At 36.0% G+C, this 25,849-nt stretch overlaps 1 protein-coding gene across 1 annotated transcript in view; it reads right to left on the bottom strand.

The window, feature by feature from the left end:
- SCIN (scinderin) overlaps positions 1–25,849 on the bottom strand; it is a 73,334-nt gene that overhangs the window by 28,780 nt on the left and 18,705 nt on the right. Inside the window, exon 4 of the mRNA XM_079150576.1 lies at positions 18,002–18,151. Coding sequence (XP_079006702.1) covers positions 18,002–18,151 — 150 coding nt within the window. The remainder of the gene's footprint in view (positions 1–18,001; positions 18,152–25,849) is intronic.

The raw sequence follows: 25,849 nt of genomic DNA, 5'->3' as shown, positions 1-25,849 counted from the left end.
TTTAATTAGCCTCACAAAGGACTACCGCAAGGGAATTAAACAAAAGAGATTATGAAAAACAGGCTTAATTCCAGGGCAAAGGGTTATGGTTATATTTATTATCAGGTATCTCTAAGGATCATTTAAAAACTTAGTTCAACAACTGTGCATTTACTGAACCCCTCACTGGGGAATATAAATGAGTTTCCAGCCATCTTGCCCAGCCCTTAAGGATTTTACACCCTACCTAGAAAGAACAAAATAACTAACTACACATGTTCACTTTATCAACAGTGCCATTCATTTTGATCTTTGAAACAAACTGTCAATACAGCTTTTCTTTTTCTTTACAGGTAAGATCATGCCTAAATTCAAAACGTTTTCACTTGAGGTTGCCGTGTGATTGGCATTTCTCTCATATAGTCCTTTGTATGTGGAATAACGCATAATTGCAAGATGAAAGGGTAAGAAAACAAAGAAACTTTAATTTGAAGGTGTTCCATAAAAACTTTATTGATCGATGTAGTCATGGCCTGTCATTCAAGCTTGGAGCCCCCTTGTCTTTCAATTATTTCCTGTAAGTTTCCATTTTAAAGTGTCATTATCATCTAACATGTTCTTAACTGAACTCAATTTCTCAAAACTGGCCATTCTCTGGAACCACCATTTGACCCAGCTATCCCACTCCTTGGCCTATACCCAAAGGACTTAAAATCAGCATACTACAGAGATACAGCCACATCAATGTTCATAGCTGCTCAATTCACCATAGCCAGATTGTGGAACCAACCTAGATGCCCTTCAGTTGATGAATGGATAAAGAAACGGTGGCATATATATACAATGGAATATTACTCCGCTATGAAGAATGATAAAATTATGGCATTTGCAGGCAAATGGATGAAATTGGAGAATATCATGCTAAGTGAGATAAGCCAATCTCAAAAAAACTAAAGGACGAATGATCTCGCTGATAAGCGGATGAGGACATATAATGGGGGGTAAGGAGGGGTTAGCGTTAGGGTTAGGGTTAGGTTTAGGGTTAGGGATAAGGAGGGTGGTAAGAATGGAGGAAGGAAGGACTGTATAGAGGGAAAAGAGGGGTTGGAGGGGTGGGGGGGAAGGGAAAAAATAACAGAATGAATCAAGCAACATTGCTATGTAAATTTATGATTTTTAATTAAAAAAAAAAACTGGCCATTCTCAATTCATTTGTTTAAGCATCTCTATTCTCTGCTCTACCTGGACTTAAATTCAGTTTTGAATACTTCCTCTCCTCCACTTTGAATCTCCTGTCCACTTAGTCATTAAATTATGCCATGATAATGCTTAGTCACTGATTCCTGTCTAATTCTTCCTTCAGACCCTAGTGAAGGCTTTTCCCTTCTGCCATGGGTTAGTTACTCCTGTCAATTTGTTGCTGCCTTCGGTCTCACCTCTAAAAGTTACCTGTGCACTGGCTGGAAGGCCCTTTACTTCACATTTCTCCTGTTTTAAGAATATGGCTCTAGATCAAATCCTGCCACCTGTATGAAACTAAAGGACATCATGCTACATGAAACAGGCCAAACACAGAAGCAAAATACTGAATAATCTCCCTAAAATGTGGAATCTACAGTTGAACTCATAGAAGCAGGGAAGGACAGTGTGTGATGTTGGTCAAGGGTACCAAGCTTCAGTTATAAGATGAGTAAGTTCTGGAGACTTAACATACAGCATGGTGACCATAGTTAAGAATACTAATTGTATACTTGAAATTTGCCAAGAGAGTACATCTTAAATCTCTCTCTGACACACATGCAGTAACTATGTGAGGCAATTGGTATATTAATTAACTTGACTGTGGTAATCATTTTATCAAGTACATGTGAAAACATCACATTAAATATGTACAATTTTTATTTTCGAATATACCTCAATAAACCTGAAACAATTTTTAAATTAAAAATTAGAAAATTTATATCTTGTATCTGCAACAGTAGTTCTTAAACCTCAAGCAACTTCTGGATAACTTGATAAAATACAGACTCCCAATTGCCAGTTATAAAGTTAGTATGCCTAGGATGAGGATCAGTAATCTGCATTCCAGAAGATTCTGAACTGGGTGCTTATTTTACAGAGCCAAAACTCTGTGTGGATCTCAAGGCTCCTCTAAAGGCTGGGTGTTATCCATCCTCTGTTATTTATTACCCTTCTCTCCCTAGTCCCCTTCTCTAATCGGACTGATGCTCTCAGCGTCCCTGTGGGACCTTGCCCTTTCAAGGATCCCTGTGGGATCCTTGCCCTTTCCTTCCCCTGGGCTTTCCCTAATGCTGGATTCAACTTCTACCTAGGTTGACTGGATATAGCAGAAGCAAAACTGAGCAATTAGTCTTGGATGGTCCAGGTAATTATAATTAAGACCATAACAGTTACTGTTGGTTGAATGAGTCACATACAGGATCAGGAGCTCTAGACATATGTCATTTCATCTTTATAGGATCTACCATGTGCCAGACACTGTTATTCGAATCTTAAAGAAAAGGGGGTTGATGCTCAGAGGTGAAATGATAATTTCACAGGGCTGAGAAGTGTTGAGGCCAACCTCTCCACACAAATTTCTCTAATGCCACTTCGCTAACCCTCAGAATAACTGGCTGCATACTTCCCTAACTCAAGGAAAATTGGGCAAGCTTTTTAAGTGGGCAAAATGATTCTTTCTTTGGATGGTGTCTAGGGGGCCCTTCCAGTGCCCTGATGCTACAGGAGTCTGAACCTTTCCCTTAAATTATTTCCTAGTTCAGTAGAAGGTGGATGGCATCAAATTTTTGTTCACGGAGATGCACAGGAATTTTGTCTGGTAGAGATGAAAGTAATGTTTGCCCTGTACATCTACTAGCAAATTAATATCAACACTATCGTTCATACCTGTATCTTCTCTTTTAATTCTTCTTTGAACTATCTTACTGATTCCCTCATTAACAAATGAATTAAACATGATATTTGCAGTCATTTTATATTTGCATGAGATTCATGATTTACTTTTTGGAAACTACCCTTTTACCTAGAATATTGCTTTTGTATAAACTACATATATTGGAATGTATGTATATATTTATTATCGTTCACTGGATATTATATGTATTCAGCTAAGACTTTTAGTGCCATTATGTGCCATGCCACAGACACTTCTTGAGTTTTATTTAGCAGAAGCTTATATATTGTGAAGCGCCAGATACCATTCTAGGTATTTCCCATTTATTAAGTCAAATCATCTTCATGTACCTCTGAGTTGGCACTCTTACTATCCCCCTTTACACGTGACATAACAGGCTAAGTAATTTGCTCAGGGTCATACAGCTAATAAGTGACAGACAGGATTTGAACCCTGATGCTACAACGCCTCGCTTCCTCTGCCAGGTCCTTCCGAAGGTCTTCTTCACTTAAATTATTCAGTGTCTGAAGATAAGTAGAAGTTGCCTCATGGCAGAGATTGTACAGGGATGACGTTTAGTTCTCCCATTCAGACTGACCAATACCAGCAATTACACTGTGCAGCGCACATTCTGTTTGGAATGGTCGTGGTGTTTGCCTTCATCTCCATGTGGCTTTGTTCTCAGCTTTCTATAATCCCCATTGCCTTCTTCTCCCCGGTCTTCTTAGTCCACACTCTGCTGTGCTCATTAAAGTCGGAGACAGGGAAGGTGTTTTATCAAGTCAGAGTATGAGTGTTGTGTGGGGAAATAGCCCTTAGAAGAACAAATAATAACAGTCGACAAACATGAAATAGCTTCCAAACAATACAAAATAAAACAGCAACACTTCTTTACATTGTCAGTGATGGAGAGAAAACGGATACTATCCAGTGTTGGCAAAGATTTGGTATTCTACCAGGCACTCTCCAGTGAGTGAGAAGGAAAACACTAGAAAGTGATTTAGCAGTATCTAACAGAAACCTTAAAAGCATGCCAATTATTCAACTTGTTAAATCTGTTCTAGCAGTTTGCTCTAAGGAAGAAACTGAAAAACATATAAAGTAGTAACTCAGTGACTGTCACAACAGTTTATAATATTTGTAAAAGTGAAAAACATCTAAATGCCCACATGCAAGGGATTAAGTAAATAAATTACACTACATCCATATGATGGAAAACTTGACAGACACTAAAATATTATGAAAATTATTTTATAATAAGAAAATGTTCATATTTCAAGCAAAAATTTAGACTGCAAAGTATTATCTGCAGTATGAACTCTTTCTCATAAAAACACAATATGTATACAAAAACTAAAGAGAAGAAAGAATTTGCTTCTTTTTTTCCTCAGAACTTGGGGTGATTTTTTTTCTCTGTTATGGTTATCTATGTTCCAGAGAATTTCAATAATAAACATATATTTCTTTCCTTAATAAACAGAATTGTAAAAACTTTTATTAAACAAAAAATACTAAGCTCTTGCTTTATTTTGCTTTTTCCTTCCCATCAAAATAAAGGAATAGGCATCTCCTTACTTCCAAATGCAGTAATTATTACTTGATTTTAACTTACAATCTACCTTAGAGTTCCCAGGCCACTCAACTCATAGGATGGTAACTATTATGAATGGATTCCTAACTGTTCTAGGCATTTTGATCAAAGAAATATGTGTTATATGAAAACTGAGTGGCCCAGGGTCCTCAAGTCTCCAGCTAGGAACTAAGTAGTTGCTAAGATTTCCATTGCTATTTTGTTATAGATATATGTAAACAGAAAAAAAATGGGAATATTCTCTTTCTTGGCAGTAAAATAATGGAAATGTTTAGCAAGACATTAAGGAAGTTAGAAAGTTGTGGAAATATAATTTTGTTCTCTGCCTAAATCAACCTTCTTTTATACTACTCGCTCTGTCTCCACCAAGAGTTCATTTCCAAGTAATTGAGAAGAAATATATATCAAATAATTAGAGCAAATGAAGAATTCTAGCTTCAGATGCACCATTCTGTGGCTCAGAATCTCTTGGTTCTCCTGGCATGTCTGCCTTAGGACTATGCTTGGCTGTTTTATTTATTTATTTCTCCTATATGATCCAGTGTGGCTTTTTTTTTTTTTTTTTTTTTTCTTTCAAAACTCAAGGCCTATGTGAAATTTTTTTTTTTCTTAAAGAAAGAAGGACCAGGAAGGGGCCAGGGTTGCAACTCAGTAGTAGAGCACTTACCTAGCACATGTGAGGCCCTGCATTTGACCCCCAGCACCACACAAAACTAAATAAACAAAATAAAGGTATTGTGTCCATCTACAACTCATTTTTTTTTTATAAAAAAGAAGGACCAGGAAGTTAAGAAACAAATCGTTGTACCCTTTTAATCTAGTTTTCATAACCTGGACGTCTGTTTTTATTTATTTTTAACCTTTTAGCCACCCATCCTATTTTGGACATGAAATTCCAAAATTTATACTCTTGGTGGTTCTCAACATGAGCTTTCCTAACTTACAAAGATAAGTCAAGATGTTTGTCCCACATTATAGCAAGTATTTGAAGTACATCACGAAAAGGGAGATAATATGTGACCTTGAGAAGGACAACATATAATTCAAAACTCCAGGTCACTGTTCATAAAAATGTTGCAAGTTGGTTCTGAGTCCCATGAGCATAGAGGGTCTTAGATGCTTCTTGAGAACTCTGAGAGAGACGTAGGACCAGTAAGTACCATTATGATCCTAGCTTGATAGATTAGGAAAACAGGGCTTAAAGAACTTAGGCATTTGCCCTTAGATCATCTCATAAATACTATAGCAAGGATGTAAATCCTGCATCTTCTAAACTCCAACTTAAGGGCTCCGCATGTGGAAAATGAGGTATCCTATTCTTATCTTAATTATTTTCATGTGGATGGATCTCCTATTTTCACGACAAGCAGAGTAAACACTAAGGTTCCAAGAGAGCAAACATTTTAACTACTCAGTAATTTCTGTCTTATTTTTCTTCCCTAACTGAAAAACAATCAGTAGATTGCAAGCATATGGAGCATAGAATAAATTGCAAACGTGAAATGAGCCCTTGTTATGGTATATTTACTTGCTGCAAGGCATTTTGTGTCTTGGGTAAGACAAATATTTGATAATAGGGAAGATCCACATTGATATAAAACCCAGGCTCTTCTGAAGAAGGGCTGTGTCCCCCTGTCACCAACTCCACCCCATCTGGACATGAGATCCCAGCCTTTGCTTTCTGCTCTCTCAAGTGATGTGCTTCCCTGTCTCTAAAGTATTTTATCCCTTTAGTGGTACAGCAAATAAAGAGAAATTTGGTAATCAGGTAGTGAGTAAAGGTATTTCGGAGGAAGGAAAGCATGTGATTTGATATACAAGCTTGGATACAAGGATAAAGTGCCTGCAAGAGGGTGAGCTACCCAATCATCGAGTGCACTGCTCTCAACAGAACTTTTTGCAGCAATGAAAAGTCTGTATCTGCACTTTCCAACACAGTTGTCACTAGCCAGTTGTTCCTACTGAGCCCTGAAATGGGGCTAGTACAACTGAGTAGCTGAATTTAAGAAAGTCGACTTAAAAGTCACTCTAACATAGAAAGCTAACTCATAAGTTATTCAAATATCTCAGCCAGAACGCCAACTTATGAAACCACAGCAGTTGCCACTAGCTGCATATTAGAACCATCTGGGAAATAAGAAAAGAGAATATCTGTGGGAGATTCTGGTTTGTTTACGGTATTGAAGACCAAGCACTGTACATTCAAAGAGCCCTCTCAGCCTCGTTTGATTCAAGCTTTGGTGGCATCAGCCTTGCCAACCTAGTTTACCCATGGCAACCATCAGAGCAGACCAGTCAAGCACATCTGATGCTCACGTTAGCTTCCATGGCACATCTTCCCTGGGTAAGTTATCAGGGTCTGGTGATCTGGAAATTGCTTCAGAGCATATTTCAGGAAAAGATTTTAGACCATCTGACTTTTCTGGTAAGATCTCAAGCCAATTTGGACATTTCTATCTGAGCAGAGCTTAAATGCACGCTACCAACATTTGCTTTTGTTTCTTCATTTCTGTGGACCACACCCTTGATCTGGTAGGATCAGGGAGCATGGACAAGAGAGTGGACAACTTCAAGGCTCTGCATTCCTGTTTCCACATTGAAAGTGGTGTAATAACTAATAACACTCAATCGCTATGAGTGAAATTATGTATATGAAGGGATTCCTACTATCACTGGTGTATCATGAGAACTCAATAAAAGCTAGGTTTTCCATATTTCTTCCCCCTTACAAATGTAGAGTCAAATCTTCCCCTGGTCAACCCTCTTTTACATGACTCTGCACATCCCTGATATAATTCTTTGCCTTATGATTCCACCATTGAACTTCTTACATACATCTCTTTATGGACTTACACTTCCTCATTATTTGATCATATCTTGATCTAATAATTTCAATAAGCAGTCTATCTGTTGTGACAGTGTACCCTTGTCAAATCTTATATTTTAGATTAAAATTATAAATTGATGTCGGATTCCTCTCTAAGCAAAACTTAAAGAAGAGTCTCATGTGCAATCAGCAAGGGACTCAATGACAATGCTCAGAAAAAGAATAGAATGTAATGTCTTCCCTTGAATTTTTCTCTACTATTACAGTATCATGATGCCATTAACTTGGGTTTTAAAATTAATTTTCTGACCCTGCTATATGTTTGAATCTCATTTCCCCAAGTAGTCTTGTACATACGACCTTATGTTGAGACAGGATATAGCAGTGATGTAAGCTTTATTCAAGGAGTTTATATGGCATGCCAGCCCTTGGAAGACAGGATTAGGTATAATCATTGACAAGTGAGCTGTGGACCCCGCTTCCTGAGAGCTGGGTTTCAGTGCATGACGCTTTATGGGTTCACTTGTCCTTGCTAAACGCCAGCGTGAACAGGAGCTGCTAGGGCAGTCTATAGAGAAGCATTCTGAGCTGCTTCCAAATGTTCTGTAAGTTATTTCACTCTTAGGCAAAATAGAGAAGAGGCAGTGCATGTTTAATTTATTTTTAACCCCAAATCTATGCAAACCGCCTATAAGGATTCTCAGATTCATCAACGTTTAGCTAGTATCTGGTGCACAAAAGACCACACTACTCCTCTCCAGGCTGCCACCTCACCAAAACATCCCTGGGCTCCTTACCGCCACGATTTCTTGCTTTTTCCACCAACTTTGAAGATTACTAGAAGAAAAACTTTAAGTTCAAGAAAGAAAGGACTGGAGAAGAAACTGCTTTTTTCTTCCAATTTCTTCCTTTGTGATAGAAGATAAATAGCCACATCAGGTGTCCCTATCGTGAAAACATGAACTAAACTTCCAAGAGCATTTCTACATGGGCCCTCATCACCATTGACAAAATACACATATTTACACAAACTTATTTTCTTTTTCTTCTATCCCTCTAAGAGGAGGAAAACAAACCTGATTCACATATAACAGTTTATTAGACTTCCTACATAATCCAGAAAATTTTTATGCACCAAAATTTAATTGAGCAAACTAAAAATGGCTAGTATGTACTCTGTGATGATGGAAAAATATTTGCATGCCTTTTACCTTGAATCTAATGCCTCCATAGAAAAGCTGACTGAAGACAGTAAGGGGGGGGGGAGGGCCACACTAGTCCACTAAGTTCAAATACTGTGGTACTAAAACTATAATTATGATGGTAATATATAAAATGAGGTATATGAGGTATAGTTATCAAAAACGTGTGAGAAGATTTTTTGAGGTTATATGATACTTCACAGCAGACAGAATTTCCAACGTTCTGTATTTAAGAATGTAAGGTCCCGAAGGAAGGCCACCAAGCGCCATTCACTGATCTCTAATGCTCATTCCCATCTGGACAAGTTATATAGCCTCTCTAGGACTCACTTTTCTCATCTATAAAGTGAGGATGGAGCAGACACTGTTAGGCAGAGCTCTTGTTCTACCTTAGAGGTCATCTGTACATTGTATCTTAAAGGGGACAGTTTTCTCCTCTTTGTCTGAGGGCATCATCTGGCCGTGGGGCTGAACATGTCCACCACGAGGCATGCTGGAGCTTCCAGAAAATAAACATTCAAAGAATGACCCTTGGGCTGGGGATGTAGCTCAGTTGGTAGAGTGCCTACCTCGCAAGCACAAGGCCCTGGGTTCAATCCCCAGCACCACAAAAAAAAAAAAAAAAAAAAAAACAAAGAATGACTCCCTCCAGTAATGAGGGAAGGGAGTTACTGGCTAAATCCTGTAATTATCTCAGCCTTCCAACTCTCAAGGGTGCTGCACAGCACCTTACGGACCCTCTGGGACAGACAGCCTGTCATCTGCCACAGTGAATCACTTATTAACACACTGTCACTTCAGTTTACTCCCAGTTGATGCTTCCAGGATCAACTCCCAGATAACAACCTGCCCAAGTACTTGTGTCAGAGTCAGCTTTGGGAGGGACACCACCTAAGACCGGCATTATAAATGTATCCACATTACAGGACTACTGTAAGAATTAACAACTCATCCTATAAGGCGCAGGGAAGGGTGCATGCAGGTTATAAGGTAAACACTGAGTATTTGTCATGGTGATGGTTGTTACCTCCACTACTGTGAATAAAATCCACATCCTGGATCATGTAATTCCTACATTAATGGTAAGAAGCGCTTGCATGCTATCAAGAAAAATATATCCAAAAAGATTGAGTGAAAGAAAATCAGCCTACTAGTGAGCCATTTGCCTTTACCCCTCGAAATCAAGATGAGAGAAATAATGCCATTACCTAGTAATGCAGTTCCGTGAGAGTGAATAGCACAGTTCAACTGTAGTGCATCTGATGCCTGCTGTTTTCTTTTTTGGTTGTACCTTTTCCATAATTATTAAAAAAAAAAAGGGGGGGGGGATTATCCAAAACAAAGAATTTCCTACTAGTTTCCATTAAGCAGAATACTATATTTACATGAACAAACTATGCTTTCCTTACAAAGTCATTTTAAAATCTTTTTTATAAATACATTTTTTTCAAAACAATGTGACTTTAACATTTCAATGCATTAAATATCCTTGTGACCAAATAGCAGTTCTAATACCAATGGCCCTAATTTGCATAAGTACTGTCAACATAACCCACTATGATTTTTGGCTGTGGAAAAGCAGCATATTTAGAAGCACAATTTAGAGAGTCTCCATTTCAGGGAGTTCTCTCCAGTATACAAGTATATTTCCTCTTGACATTAAATGAAAATTCATTATAAAATAAACACCTAGGATAAGTGACTTACTGGATCTTGAAAACTCAACCTTTCAATAACTGCACTTGGCTAATTTTTTAGCAAGATATTAGAGGAAAACAATATAAATTAATATTATTATTTATTATTATATACTTAGAAACTATTAATTTATAAAATGAACATAAGGAATTGTAAATCATTCAGTAAGTCATTTGTCCTTTTGATATCTGAATTTGGTTGATTCTGAGCACATGGGACAAAAATTTATGTCTAAAATTACTGAAAAAAGTTTATTATTAGTTTTTATTATGCTTTATCATTATTACTATGACAAGAGATGGCAGGAGCTTCCCAGCCTAGTGTAATATTTGTTAGCTTATCTAGCTTAATATTTATATTAGTTTATCAATTCAAATATACATTTTGTGGGGCCAAGTTCCATCCCTCTCCCTGTACTGTTCATTCAATCCACCTGTCTTGGAATTGCATTACACTGTTGCTATTTTCTCACTTCTGCTGCATACTAAAAGGGAAAATTACTCATTCAGAAATGATTACCAAGTGATATTAATTTGAACTGGTTATATCAAAGAGGTATCTTATCAGTAAGGTCACAAGTCTTCATGTTGAACTTTGATGTGACAAAGAGGAAGGTTATTTGAAATATTACCACTTTATTGCAGCATATGGTTAACTAGCTATTACTATATACATTTTTCATCTTTGTTCAGAATAAACTTCTGACATCAGACAAATCAGTGGGGAACAAAACAGGCATCTGAATTAAATGCTAGAAATTCAAATAACAGATTAAAAAATGAATAGTGCCTTGAACAGTGATGGGCAATAAATGGTATATATAAACATTTATAGTGACAACAGTGTTCTTGAAAGGGTCATAAGTTTGCAGCAGGTACTAACTGTCACTATAATTATTTGGCTATCAAGTGTTTACTAAGTTTCACTCCTATAAAAGAAGTTGGAAGAAATGAATTAATTACAATGCACCAAAAAGAAGAAAGGGAAAGAATTCCTGTTTGCAGGCATCTCTGGCATTTCATTTAGTCCACATATGTAATGCAGATCAGGAATAATCTAGAGAGATTGGAAAATATCTTGGATCCCTTTTACTTAAAAATCTTTGAATGGTAAACCTGTAAATGAACTTCCTCATCCATCTGGCTTTCACATGTGACTTCAGATGACAAATTCTGATCAGTATTTCCTGTGTACCGGGCACTATGCAACATAAATAGAAGATTACAAAACACTTAAGACACTGTCAGTTTCTCAAGAACTTTCCCAGGAAAGTAGAGGAGGGATTAAACAAGGAATCTGAAGCTACTTGGAAAGCACACAAAGACAAGTGTACTTTTCTGACAAGACATTTTTTGTTGTCTCAAAGTGTTTACTGTGTCTAGTGACCAAATTAATACCTCAGGTAGCTCAAATTTCCATCCTTACAAAGTGCAAAGTTTTGACTAACCATGAAATAAATGAGAGAGTAACAGAAAGCAGTTTGATGAGTGATACTTTGGGTATTTTAAAACCACAGAACAACTTGAGGTTTAACATTTAAAGAGCTCAAAACATCCATACTTATTCCCTGATGCTAAGAAGTTATATAATTTTTATTCTCATTTATGTTTTATTCCTATAAAGCTTTAGGATATTTAAAAATATCCTACACATTGCTCCAAAAATTTTATGAGGGGGATTTTCCACAACTGCTCTTCATCTTTATTATCCATATTTCTTTGACTCATTTGCTACTATTCCACAAAGATAAACGAAGAATGACTTATCTAATCAAAGACCATGCCCCAGAAAATAATGTTCCCTTCCCTCTGCAATATCATTTTTAAATCATCACGCTCAATTTAAATGTACAACTATATTTTAATTAAAAGATTAAAATATGGATTAATGTAAGTCCAGTAAACCCAGGATTATGCTATGAAACAAACACTTCCACAGAGAAACTAAGGATTGTTGATGAAATTCTAAGTTTCCTAATTCCAATGTATTTTCTTGCTTAATATTTTATTTTACATGCTGAGATTATGGGAGTTAAAATTCACTTCTACCTCTGTATATTTAAACTACACAAGACCTTTATAAGCATTAGAAATGTGCACAGTCTTTTGATGTAAAGTTTTGGGGAAGAATAAGACAAATATAATGGATGATTTCAAAACCGAAGTTATACTCTGTGAAGTTCCTTGGAGTTCACAGAGCACATCAGTTTAATTCCAAGTAGTGAGCGGCAGTGGCCACAACAGTGCTCAAAGAGGCAGCACTGGGACTGTGGGCAACAGCTGAGCAAAGCGGTCACAGCCCCTAGACAGTAGTGTTGTGTGCTAGAGAGTGAGAGAGGGACTGACCATCTCGGTCACTGGGGAGGTGGCCTGACCTGGAAAGGATGATTCTATGGATAGAGGTGTCCAACTACAACTCCTAAGACCGTGCATTCTCACTTACGGAATAAACTTTTTAGACACCAACTTTATATTTCTTATGGTGCTCAATGCTTTCACCTGCAATATGTGCTAGCAGCCTAATATGTGGAAAAGTATTTTCATAAATATAAATGAGTTCAAAATTTGGTTGCTACTTTTCAAGAAGGTAGAACTATCTACTTAAAGAAAAAACACTAGTAGAATATATGAATTATCCTCCTCTAAATACAAATGACTCCTATAAAAATGTACTTGGTCTTAAAATTTATTTTAATCTACTGTATGGTTTTGTTCATAACTTTATTAATACTATTATTTAAAACCCCAGAGAATTTCTAGAGCAAGACAACCCACTGAAAAACTGAAAATCAGACTGAGTATATGCTACCATGTACTTCACAGTTGTCTTAAATGTCTAATTATTTGTCCAATTATTTGTCCTAATTAGCTCTGAGGGCTGCACAAACAAAAAAGAAGTGTCTGCCTGCAAGGAACCTGGAAAGGCACCAATAACATGTAAATTATATTTGCTACAATACTTTGGGTAACTGTGACTAAAATCTTACTCTTTGCCTAAACAGACTTAGCATAATACATCTTTAAGGATAATTAAAGAACTATCTGAACTATTTAATCCAGATGCCCAGACCTGCACATCTTATACAGCCCATCAACCTGCCAAGAAAATGACTGAATAAATTTTTATTTTTACATTGTCGGTTTTTGATTTATAAAAACAAGAAACACACAATTACACAATTGCTATATTGGGAGATGCTTCAGAAGTTAATCTAGTTTGTATGCTAAAATGAAGCAGCCTAAATATGAATTTTATCATGAGAGGGCTTCCAACAAATGGTAGCATTCTGTTCTCTGTGGAGTTCAAGGACCTCACTATTTGGTCTCACTCCTGTTTTCTAATGCATGTTTATCTCCTCAACCAGACAGCAGAATAATCAGAAACTTCAGACTTCAGTGGTAACTAACTCAGCACTCAGTAAACACTAACTCAGACACAATATGATATTCTAACTTTCCTTTTTCACCCAGAATCTGAAACAAAGATTTCACACGTAACTTTCCAGAGAGGCTAACGACTGTTTTTTATAAAATCAAGAACACTAAAGATTCAACAACTGAGCATCTGCTTAGTATCTCCTGGTGGTATCTTTCCTGCTGGTGTTGTCACCAGCACTTTAAATGATTATTAACTTCACATATTTTAAAAAGTCTTTCTGGATTAGAAAAACCAGTTGTCTGGGTTGTTTCAACCTGTCCCATGTTCATTGCCTTATTCATATTCACCAGTGTTATCTTTTAAAAAATGAAAGTCTGTAATCAGATAACTTATCTGTCCCTTAGGGGATCTTCTAGCTTCCCTCCCAATGTTTAAAGAATGAGTACAGCCAATAACAGGGCCTTAGGGCTGATGAGATATTTACTTTCCCTTCACATTCACTGGTTATTTTAAATATGAAAAGAAGAAAAAACATGAAGAAGCTTTATTAATTTATGTCAAACATTCATGATAAATGTGTTTATAGTGAAAAAATTAATATGAAACAAAATGTGGCTTTAGTTAAAAACTTTAGTTACTTCCACATACAGGATTTTTTTGTACATGAGCTTTTAAAAGTGCTAAAGATATAGCTGAGAGATACCACACACCTTGCTTCCTGTTAATCCTGTTAATCTTGCTTCCTGTTAATACCTGTGGTTTCCAGGTCCCATCCTGAGAGTACTGCCTTTACTTTGTAAAGTGTTTCAGTTTGAAGGATAAATCTACAGAAAACTTGTATGGAGATAATAATGTGATCAATAGATACTGGAATGCCTTAAACTGAAGATCAATTTTTTAAAAAACTTTCTAAAAATTATTTTTTAATATTTCAGTATTGATTACTTTATAGTGTGCTAGAAAAATATGTTCCAGACATTCAACATCAAATGTGCACTAATGACAACGGGTTATAATTGTTTGAAAAGTCCTTGATTACTTTCATGTGTAGGCTTTCAAAGCTGTCAAAGTTGATTTAAAAAGATCCTTAGTAGGAACCAATTGCTTAAAAGGTAAATGTAACAGATAATTTGAAAGAAGTTTATTTTTAGATTCCTCTAGCAAAATCAGTTGCATCAGTCCCAGAAAAAGAAATGGCATTTCATTAACTCACACAAGGAGAACCTGTGTGTGTGCACACTATAGACCACTTTGGAAACACTTCTGAAGCCTGTTGGACCCATTCTAAGAAAAGTATTTTTAAGTTCATAATATAAAATATAAAATATTACAACAGAAATCAATTATGTTGGAATGTAACTATCAAAATATATTTTAAGAAACATGTAATATATGAGCTTCTTTATTAACTTATTAAATAATATTGCAAAGGACCTAAATTTATGACAGTTACCAAATAATGACAAAAGATGTTTTTTTCTTAAGTAGAAATGGGGCTTCAACTCAGGGCCTTGCACCTACTAGGCAAGCATTCTACCACTAGAATCCCACCCTTTTTTCTTTATTTAATTTTCAGACAGGGTCTGCCTTAGATTCCCAGATAGCTGGGATAACAGGCATGTACAGAGTCTAACTAAACCTAAATGAGATTTGGAGGTCATCCGCAGTATCTGCATTGTGATCTGAAAAGTCACAAGTACTGCTCATACTACTGTAGTCTGTCGATCACATCCACAATTGGAGGAAATGCCACATTTTAGATAAGAGCTTAGTAAAAATAAAGTTCTAATTTTCACAATCAAGTTCAGAACATTTTTTAATTCTATCCTTACAGCACTGAGAAAGCCTGGAAGTCCAACAAGTTTATCATAGGTACACAATTAATTAATCAAATAACCACTTACCCCTGTAATCAGCCTACAAAACAACATTTACATAAAAAAGTCCACTGACTGCTGCTGTCTAAGGAGGTCTCTCACTGAACATTCATTTCAGTAAACCCCAAACAAAAAGTCCCTGAAACACAGGGCATTTTAAGTATTGGGTCCTTTTTACTCCTAACTCCAATATTTTAAAATTAAGGCTGTATTTTTCCTCTTTTTTTTTTTTTCTTCACGTTTGCATTTTTCTGTTTCAATTTAGCAGTACAATATAAAGCATTAATTATTTAAGTTTTCTTTTTTTACAGCTTTGAATAAAACCCAATAAGCAAGGGCTCCAAATGCAGGCACAAGCAGCCAACCAAGCCCCTCAGCCACAGTGGCTTTGCTTCCTGGAAAAGACTGCATTGGAAACTAAACACAGCTACTGTCCAAGAGATAAAGTGGAATATCAGAACATTACAACCTGACGGGGCCACAGAAGCAGCTTTGTCTAACTGTTGACTTTACAATGAGGAACCAGAGACCATAAGGAGTCAAGGGACTTGCTCTAGGCACACAGTAAAACACGGAAAGGCGGGGATGAGGTTTGACAGCCAACGGAACATCTCACCACCACTCCACGAGTGTCCCCAAAGCACAGCAGCCTTCCTTCATCTATGGCTTCACTTTCAGTTCCCTGAGGTCCACCATAGTCCAAAATAATAAATGGAAAATCCCATATTGTGAGGGAAACCACAGTCACATAACTTTTGTGACAATATATTATTATAACTGTTCTCTTTTGCTATTGGTTCTTGTTGTTAATCTTTTAGTGTAAGTAATGTATGAACTGAACTTTATCATAGGTACATAACATATCAGAAAAAATAAAATGTATACAGGGTTGGTTCTATTTGTGGTTTCAGACACCTACTGGGGATCTTGGAACACATCCTCATGGATATAAGAGGACTGCTGTATGGCCATTGAAACAAGGGATTACAGTCCAGTAGAAATATATCTTATAGATTTTTGCTTCCAAATATGCAAGATTTAAATGGTTAGTCATATCTCTAAAACAGAGGCCCTGAAAGAATACTAAAGAATCATGCATTCATTTGGACTAGTTCTCAATATCTATTTTATTAGAAATATTATTCTGACTATTGAAAATCTGGTAAAACCATCTTTAATTTGATTTTGTTTTAATGGCCTTTTTTTCTGATTATAAAAGGAATAATACATGCCCATTATAAATACATTGTGAAAATATAAGGACAAATGAAGAAGAAAATAACAAACAGTCACATCCACAGAGTCAAAGATAATACTGGTAAAATTTCAACCTATTTCTTTCCGGATATTTATGTATGTATAGACAGCCTTATAAACTTATATATTAAGGTAATATGGTATATAAAACACTATCTTTTTTTAGCATTATACCTTGAGCATTTTCCCTACTGTTAAAATGATTTCTAAAAACATCAGAAAAGTCTGTTCAGGGGTTATTAAAGAAGAAAAGCTTAAAGAAATTGCAATTGACAAAATTATCTCATATAATTTTTGATCACTGGATTTTTAGGCTATTATTGACCAGGTAACTAATGTATTAAATAGCTTTATGTCAAACACTAAAATATACTTACAAGATTACCTTTGGAAAATTTTAAATAGAAACAGCTAAACTCATTGCGCATAGTGCATGATTTCCTAGGACATTAAACAAATGAAAACACAAAAAGATACCACCTACCACTATTAAATGCAGAAGATTCAAAAAGTTATTAAGATAAAGCCTGACAGAGTTCTGTAAGGTCATGATGGAATATAGCACTTATGCAACCAAGTAGCATCTGGTGCAAAGTTAAGTGCCTGGCACACTGCAGGAGTCCAATAAATACTTGTTGAGTGAATAAACAGGAATAAATTTGCAACATATATCAAGACATGTGAATATGATTATACCCTTACTTAAGGTAACAGATACAATATGTGCACTAAGGTAGTCACTGCAGTTTTCTTAAAAGGGAAAAGTTGGTCACAACTAATTGTCTAAGATTAAAATAATGATTAAGTGAATAACATATGTCCATAGAACTGTAGTAAAAATATAAGTGTCTGTAAGACAAGCTTCTTGGTTTGACTGAAATATTTAAAATACTGATGTATTTAATACCTTTGTGAACGATTTCATTTCCTTCTTTTAATAAAACAGTTGTTAATAATTTTAAAATTGGAGCTAACCACTGCATTTTTTTAAAAAATTCCAAGAAGCATTTAATTATTATCTTCATTTCAAAACATATTCTAACTGCCAATAAAAGTGTCAACCATGTGTTTGTCCTCACATGCCACAGAAGACAAGGCCAGGGTTTCCTGTGATGATTGTACAGCTGATGAAAGAAAACAACATAACTTTCTGTTCTCTTAATACCACCGCACAGATAACCCTGATGTTTCCTCTGATCTTAGACTGGACACATACACACATCCCACACACGGAGGCTTAGGATGATCCCCTGTAACAAACAACACTAGTCACAGTACCTTTATAAGCCCTGGTGGCTCACTTCCTTCTTCCACCACAATGAGTTGAGACCTTCCTTTTCTTTCATTATCCCGAATGCCGATGGCAACCTGGCTTGCTTTCAGACGCTCATATTTGTTGCATGAGGAACCACACCACTGATAAATTTCCTGAAAGAAAGAGAGATCTTTTGGCCTCAAGAATGTGGAGGATACTCAGCCTTTGTGTGTTACTCATTGAGATTAATTGGGAAAAACCAAAAGGATATATGCAAAGAAAATTAAAATTAGCTACTGGTGAGGTACATATAATTATATATATATATATATATATATATATATATATATATATTTAAATTATATCACATTCTTCATTCCGTTGGTTGTTAGTATTCTAAAGAAAGCATTTTTAATGGAAAGTGTAAAAAACATGCCTCAGCATTCTTGTATATAAAATCCAATAATTATAATTTATAAAAGTGAAGTTATATGGATTGCTCAAGTTTAAAGTAATAAGTCTATGATGTTTCAGAACAGTAGTCAAGAATCTGTTAAGGTATGCTCTTGATGGTAATAAAAACTGATATAACACTTTTGTCAAGCAATCTATGTATTCATTCCAACTGACAAATCCAAGTTACATATACTTGTCATGTACAACATGTTTTTAAAGATGTCTACATTATAGAATGACTAAATCCAGATAACTAAAATATGTAAAGCAATTTAACAATGGTTATCAGGAGCCATAAAAAGAGTTAAAACCTTTGACTCAGTAATATCACTGTCTAGAATTTATTAAATTATTCATGGAAGAAAAAACCCACATGTGTAAGAATTCCCATTGCTATATGACTATATCAATGAGGCATTAGACATTAAATATAAAATAATAGGATATCAGTTATATAAATCATTATACATAGAAAAAATAGGTACTTGATTATTAAAATTATTTAACAGAAAATAGAAATAGTAATTTGATATATTATAGAGATACTAGCTGCCATTTAGATTGAAATGCCATATATTTTAGGTTTGAGTACAGTTTTCAGAATGTATGCAAATACCAATGTAAAATGAGAATAAATCATTTTATCCATTAGTGGATAAAATGTAGTTTAGCAAAATAAAGAAAAAGTTTAAGGTACCCCTGCTTGGTGGTTGTGGGAATGAGCATTACCACACACTATTTGGGTGATATAAGTATTCATAAGCTCCTTTTGAGGGCAGTCTGGCAACAGATCAAGCAATTAAATGTTAAATATATTTTTAATATTGAGAATTTCTAATAAAAATCAGAAATTTCTATGAATTTATGCTACAGAACTATTCAATCATTGACTGTAACAACAAAGAAAGAAAACAAAAGAAATGCCCATCAACAGAGGAATAGCTATTAAATATCATTACATGGATACTTGTGGACTCCTCTTCAGGGAATAAAAATTGAGGAAATGTTTTACTACTGATGCAGAAAATTACTCAAGGTTTATCATTAAGAACAAAATAAGGGCTGGGGTTGTGGCTCAGTGGTACAGCACTTGCCTAGCAAGTGTGAGGCACTGGGTTCGATCCTCAGAGCCACATAAAAATTAATTAAATAAAGGTATTGTGTCTATATACAACCAATAATATATTTTTAAAAAAGAATAAAGCCACAGAATAATAAAATTATATTTAAGTAGAAACAAAAATGTGTGTGTTTACAGAAAAAAATGGTATTTAAGGATGCATGGTTTTAAATGATAGGAGGCATGAATATCAAAAAGAAAGCTTCCCATGTGTCACATTCATTTACTAGGTACTTAGTATGAGGTAGATGCTGGGGATAAAGAAATGAATAAAAGAATAGCAAGGAGAGATTGACTAATAGACAACTTTACTAATAAATATATTTGCAAAAACCTTGGTTTTCAATTTCCACACATCTCATTAAGCCATGGAATTAGCAGAGTGGCCAAGCATCAGGGAGCTTGACCTAGGCCGTCACTTTCTGGGTATGTGACTATATGCTGGCCATTCTTAAAAAAGAATTGTAAATTAGTAATGGCAAAATAAATGAGCAAGTACCCATGCACCCAGAGAGATGGATTATTTTCTCTGACTACAGGACTTTCTCAGTCCAGACTCATTCAAAGCCAGTTTACTGAGTGCCTAAAATGGGGGAGACTTTTTTTTGTGGGCACCAGAGACACAACTTTGAACAATATAGGCCTGGGACTGTCTCGCTAAACCCCGTGCTTTGCCATGTTTCTGACTGGCCTAATACAAATCTTTAAAATGTACATTTTAGGATTTCAAACTTCTATGAAAAAAAAATAAAATCAAAGGACTATGCCTTGTAATCCTTTTCATTCTAGAAAAGGAATCCTTTTCATTCATTGCCTTATTCAGTGTGGTCATGGTGTATCTCTTTCCTCTAAGAGAATAGTGCATAACTATTATTTACTCTCTAACCTCTTTTCTACATCTGGGCATTGGAACATGAAGCTCACATGTGGAGACCATTTGAATATCATGCCAAGGTTAATAGTAACAAAGAGTGAAAAAAGTGGTTTCCAGCAATTAGTCCACTCGTAGTCACCGAGCATTAAAGCACAGAGATGTGAGCACTACCCTTAGAGACTCTCAGGTATGTTCTGGATGACTGCTTATTCAAAGCTCTCTAGGAGACTCTAGTATTCAACCATGTTAGAACATAGCAGATAATTCACGAAATCTAATTAGGTGCCCAGTAGGTCACTCTGCCAAGGAAACCTCAGGGTCTAAGCTTAGATTCCTATCCCTACCCTACTTGATGACACTTTACAAATAATTCTTTTTCCAGTAGGTTTGATAAAGCAAACTTCCAATGATTATATCTTACGTTACAGTGAAATATGGACAGTAGATCAGAAGTAAGCTCTAGGACTTCTCGGACTTATTAGCAACTTTTAAAACTGACTTTTTTTATCTAAGCATCTAACAAATGTTTATGCTCTGGCTACCTTAGTTGTAGAAATTACCTCTCACCTACTTCAAAGAGATTATATAAAATCGCACTAAATTTTATTAGCATCTTTAAAGTATCATGGAAGCCTGATAAAATGTATTTAATATGTTTTATAGATAATAATTTCATAAACATAATTATTATTTAACATAGAATCTTATAATATTCTATGGATTCTAAAATATTTCCCATAATATTACTTTTGGTCAGAAGTTTTTATGTGTGCATCAATTCACATTATACAAAATATTCTTTAGCATTGTTTAGAGACCACTGTTTCTATATTTAAAATAGTAAAAAACATGTATGAAATGCTCATAAAAATAGCAAAACTTTTAAAAGTGAAGTTTTACTTTGAACTCAAAGATAACTAAATCACTAAACAAAGTGTTGCAGAAACTTTATTTGACATGAAAATGAATGATTTGTGTACTGCTTATTATTTAATCATTTCTATCTTATTTTGTGCTGCCATTATATAATGTGACATATTTTCCTACTTATGAAACTTATTTCTCAGTGACTAATTGATAAGAATTGCAAGAAAATAATGACTTTAATTGTAAAGTGTCAAAGTCAGAATTGCTTAAACACACTAAAACATTATCTTCATTTAACCAAATTAGTTTTCTATGCAAATATAGCTCATTCAATAGTGGCACCAGCACATTAAAACTTGCATTGAAAGTTTAAATAAAATTTTTAGCAACTCATTAAATCTGAACAATTTATATTCCACCATGTGTGGATGATGTGTTTGGGACGTCTCATTTTAACAGAGGTCTACTGTGCTGAAATAAGTGTGTGGTACTATTAATAAACTGTACTGCCCAACACTTACTCTATTCAGAGGTAGTTGGTCAAGACTACTTAACCACTCAGTGCACAGGGAAACTTTGTATTCACCTGGCACCATGCTTGAAAAAACTCTCCTACAATTCCACTTCCCTGTTTTCTAGAGGGCTTAAAAGAAATCCTGCATAGAGCTTTAAAAAAAAAAAAAAAAAAAAAAAAAACTCTGAATTGACTTGATAGGTTATAATGTACCATTACAACAAAAAGTTTTTACTACAATCTAAACTATTTTATTTGTAATATGTTCATGTAATTTAGCTGATAAGTTTTCATCAGTTTTAAGAGTGCTACACACTGAAAATTGTAAAACAAACAAGGTTTTTACCTTCTTAGATCCTAAGGCATTTAACAACTCAACACTAAATGTCATATTTCTTTGAGGAAGGAATATAGAAACTCCCTGTAAATATGGAAATATCCATTCCCTTTGGAATGGAGTGCACTTGAATTTTGGCAGAAAGCTGACATACATATTGCCCATGCGTACCCTCTCACAGAAGTTGTGGAACTATCATTAGCTCTTACTGAACAAACTACTACAGAAAAAGAAAATTACCCCACATAATTGGAAAAGGAAGAAAGAAGGGCATAAAGACACCCTATTACTGGCAATTAGTCTGGTCTATCAGTAACAAGACACAAAAGCAAGAAGTGACAATCACAGAGACCACCACATTTGAGGAGGAAAGACCCACTATTAGTCTTGAAAACCAGAGGTTTCTAAAATTTCCTTTAAACTATGTGGTCGCAGTTAATAAGTAAAGCATCAAAGAGCAGTCAAACATCATTTGGGGACAGGAAATAAGAGCCTAAATAAAACAATGTTCAATGATGCCCTGAAAGGGAAACAGATCTCAGAAGCTGAGTTCATAGGGAGGGGCACCAAAGCCATCCATGAAATGTCAATCCACAGCACACCCAGAGATCTCAGCATGCCTGTGCTGTCTTTTCATTCTTTTCCAAATTATTCACTCTAAATTCGTCTAAAATTTTATAAAAGGAGAATGGAACCTGGGCTTCTTCCTCTTCCTTGTTTCTGTTGGTTTCATTTTTACTGTTCAGGGTTTTCATTAGATGTAGTTTTTTAAAAAATGCAGAAATTCATTAAGATATTCCTTTTTGCCTGGAGGTTCTCTAAGCTTGAAAATGTTAATGACTTGTGAGATACCTCCAAGAATCTACCTTTTCCATTTTAAAAGTTTAAAACCTGACTTCCTTAGTTTGGGGATTAGCACATCTTTATTAAAATCCTGTTTTGTTATTTCCTCAAACCCAACTGAAATCAATATCCTTCAATGACACATGTATATATTTTAAAAATTATCTTTAAATGAAGGATGGAAGATGAACGGTGTGATGTGCAGGGCCACTGAGGATTGGTGACCAGAAAGGAAGAAACTGTTTCTGAACTAGGGCAGAGCAGTGGAGTCAGAAGAATCAGGGCTAAGTAGAAGAATACAGTGGCAGGATTGGTCAGTGATGCCATTTGGTCATGCACCAGAAGGACAGGGAAAAGGGAAATGACTTGGACAAACCTGGCGTAGCTGCTGGCAATGATGCCACCCGCTGGCACAAGCTCAACGACTTTGGGAGGGTTCTTTTCACAGTACTGGTGAGCGTAGGTAAAATTATGCCCTCTGTACTAGTCAGAAGGTTCAACAAACCAAAGGTTTAGTCATACTTTATCAAAAGTCATTTCTGCCAGTCACTTACACAGGTGACTCAGCTACTTAACAGACTTACAGATTCTTCATGCACATGACCCTGAATTATCCAGCATATTTAGACATTCCTAGGAAGGCTGGGCTTAAGAAAATCACCCACACCGAAGTCCCACTCCCAAACTTTAAAAATCAGTATTTTTAGGAATCACATCACAAGAATGAGCATTTTTTAAAACCTCTTCCCAATGATTCTAATACGAAGCATGCTTTAATTACAAGAATTAAAGCAGAAATCCTAGTACCCTGCACACTGTCTGGTACCCTCATCCATTCTCCAACCGCAAGACATGTGCACCCCTACTCCAGCACCTTCACCCCCTCATTCCACTTTGTCACACTTGTGTACGTGGCTGTGCCTCAAACCATTCCACAGTACCCAGAGGGCAAAGGCTGCCTGCTCTTCACCCTTACACTCCACTCATCTAGAACATACTAAGCACACAATAAATGCCACTTGGCCCTATTTTTATTGCAGGGCACACTGCAGAGATTTAAGATTAGATTTATCTTTTCTCCTTATCTTTTCTTGCTGCCTCAGGGTTCTCCTCTTATAAATCTAGTGTTAGGCATTACTCTGGGGTAAGGACAAATTTATCCAGCACAAAGATAAATTGTTTGCTCAGTCTTCAGTTTTAAACCAAGCATTTTCAATCATAGCAGGGATAAAACTCTGAAAACTGACATGGTTTTAATTTAAAAGAAACTTCATTTTGCTAGAGAATACTTCCCCCTCTCCCCCGGGGCTAGGGGAGGGGTGAGAAAATGAGAATGCTGACAAAGTTTGTTTTGTATATCAAGAAGCAGTCTTGCCCTTAGGTGCTAGAGCTGATGCAGGAACCACAGACTAGGCAAGAACAGAAAAATGAGGTATGACTCGTTTGTCTGGTCCAAAAAGAAAAAAGAGAGAGATTAACAAAACTAGGAAATCTGGCTAGAGGCAATGAATCTTTGAGAAGAGCTCAGAACACTTTTTTCTCGAATTGATTTGTCATTACTAGGCTTTGGATATCTGTCAAAGGTCCATGTGTTAAATGATTAGTCCCCAAGTATTTCAAGGTGGTGGAGTCTTTAAAAGGTTAAAAGTTTTCTGGTTATATGGGGGTGTGCCCTTGAAGGAGATATTAAGAGTCCAGTCTTTCATCTTCCTCTCTTTTTTTCTTCCTACCTGCCATGAGGCAAGCAGCTTCTTCTGCCACACACTCCTGCCATGATATGCTGACTCACAACAAGCTCCAAAGCAACTGGCCCAACCAAATAATGAACTGAAACCTCTGAAACTGTGAGCTAAAATAAACTTTTACTCTTTTTAAGTTGATTATCCCAGGTATTTTGTTATAGTAACACGAAAATGACCAACACATTCATAGAGTCATCCATAAGTCTGAGAATTAGAGCAGAAATGACTGAGGACAGTTATCCAGACCACTGGGCCAGTAGGCATTAGTACAATGAGAACATAATGACCCATCTCTCCAGTGTGGCATGGGAAAAACATAACAGAGTTCCTGAGAAGAGTGCAATGTGGCTGAAAGAACCAGAAAGGTTCTTGCTTTCCCTTGATATGAGGGCATGACATCATCAGAAAACCAAAATTTGGCCAAGCCTATTCTCTAGCAAATGTCTTAAGAAAAGAGACCAAAGCGGAAGAATGAATGGCATGGCTATGCTTCAGTGAATATCACAAGTAAACGAAGAGAAGTCAGATTCACACTTCTATGCTCAACCTCAACCCCTACACCCAGGTCATAACATTATACAAACATCCCTAGTATATAAGGGATAGAAAAGGTGGTTAGTGCAATAACTCTGAATTACTTTAAATGGTTAACAAAATTCACCTTAATAAGGCAAAAATCACTTTTATTTTTAACTCTCCTATGGAACTAGGAGCTTGAGAATAGGTCAGGTTGAGTTATAGAAGGAAAAACGAAATCACATTTCTGGACCCATCACTATGTGAGACTGTATGCTTTATGCCAGAGGGATAGGCATTTGTTAGAATATCTGTTAAATAGCTTTAAGTCTGGGCTTTATAAGAAGAACAAAATGAACGAGTGAGACAATAAGTGAGTGGCAAACAGTGTGAGAAACGCTGAGAGCCAATCTCTGTGTGGTGACAAGAAAGTTAAGGGTAGATCTGACTCCACAGGGATGGGATGCAGGACAGGAAAAACAGAAGAGGAAGAGGTCAGAGAACAAAACTGTGAAGAAGGCAACATCTGAGTTGAGTATTTTAGCATAGGATAAGAATGGATGCTTTCTGGAGAAAGGAGTCACAGAGAGGAGAGGATTCTA

Source organism: Sciurus vulgaris, assembly GCF_902686455.1.
Source record: "Sciurus vulgaris genome assembly, chromosome: 8".
NCBI classification, from domain to species: domain Eukaryota; kingdom Metazoa; phylum Chordata; class Mammalia; order Rodentia; family Sciuridae; genus Sciurus; species Sciurus vulgaris.
This window is presented reverse-complemented; position numbering and strand designations above follow the sequence as displayed.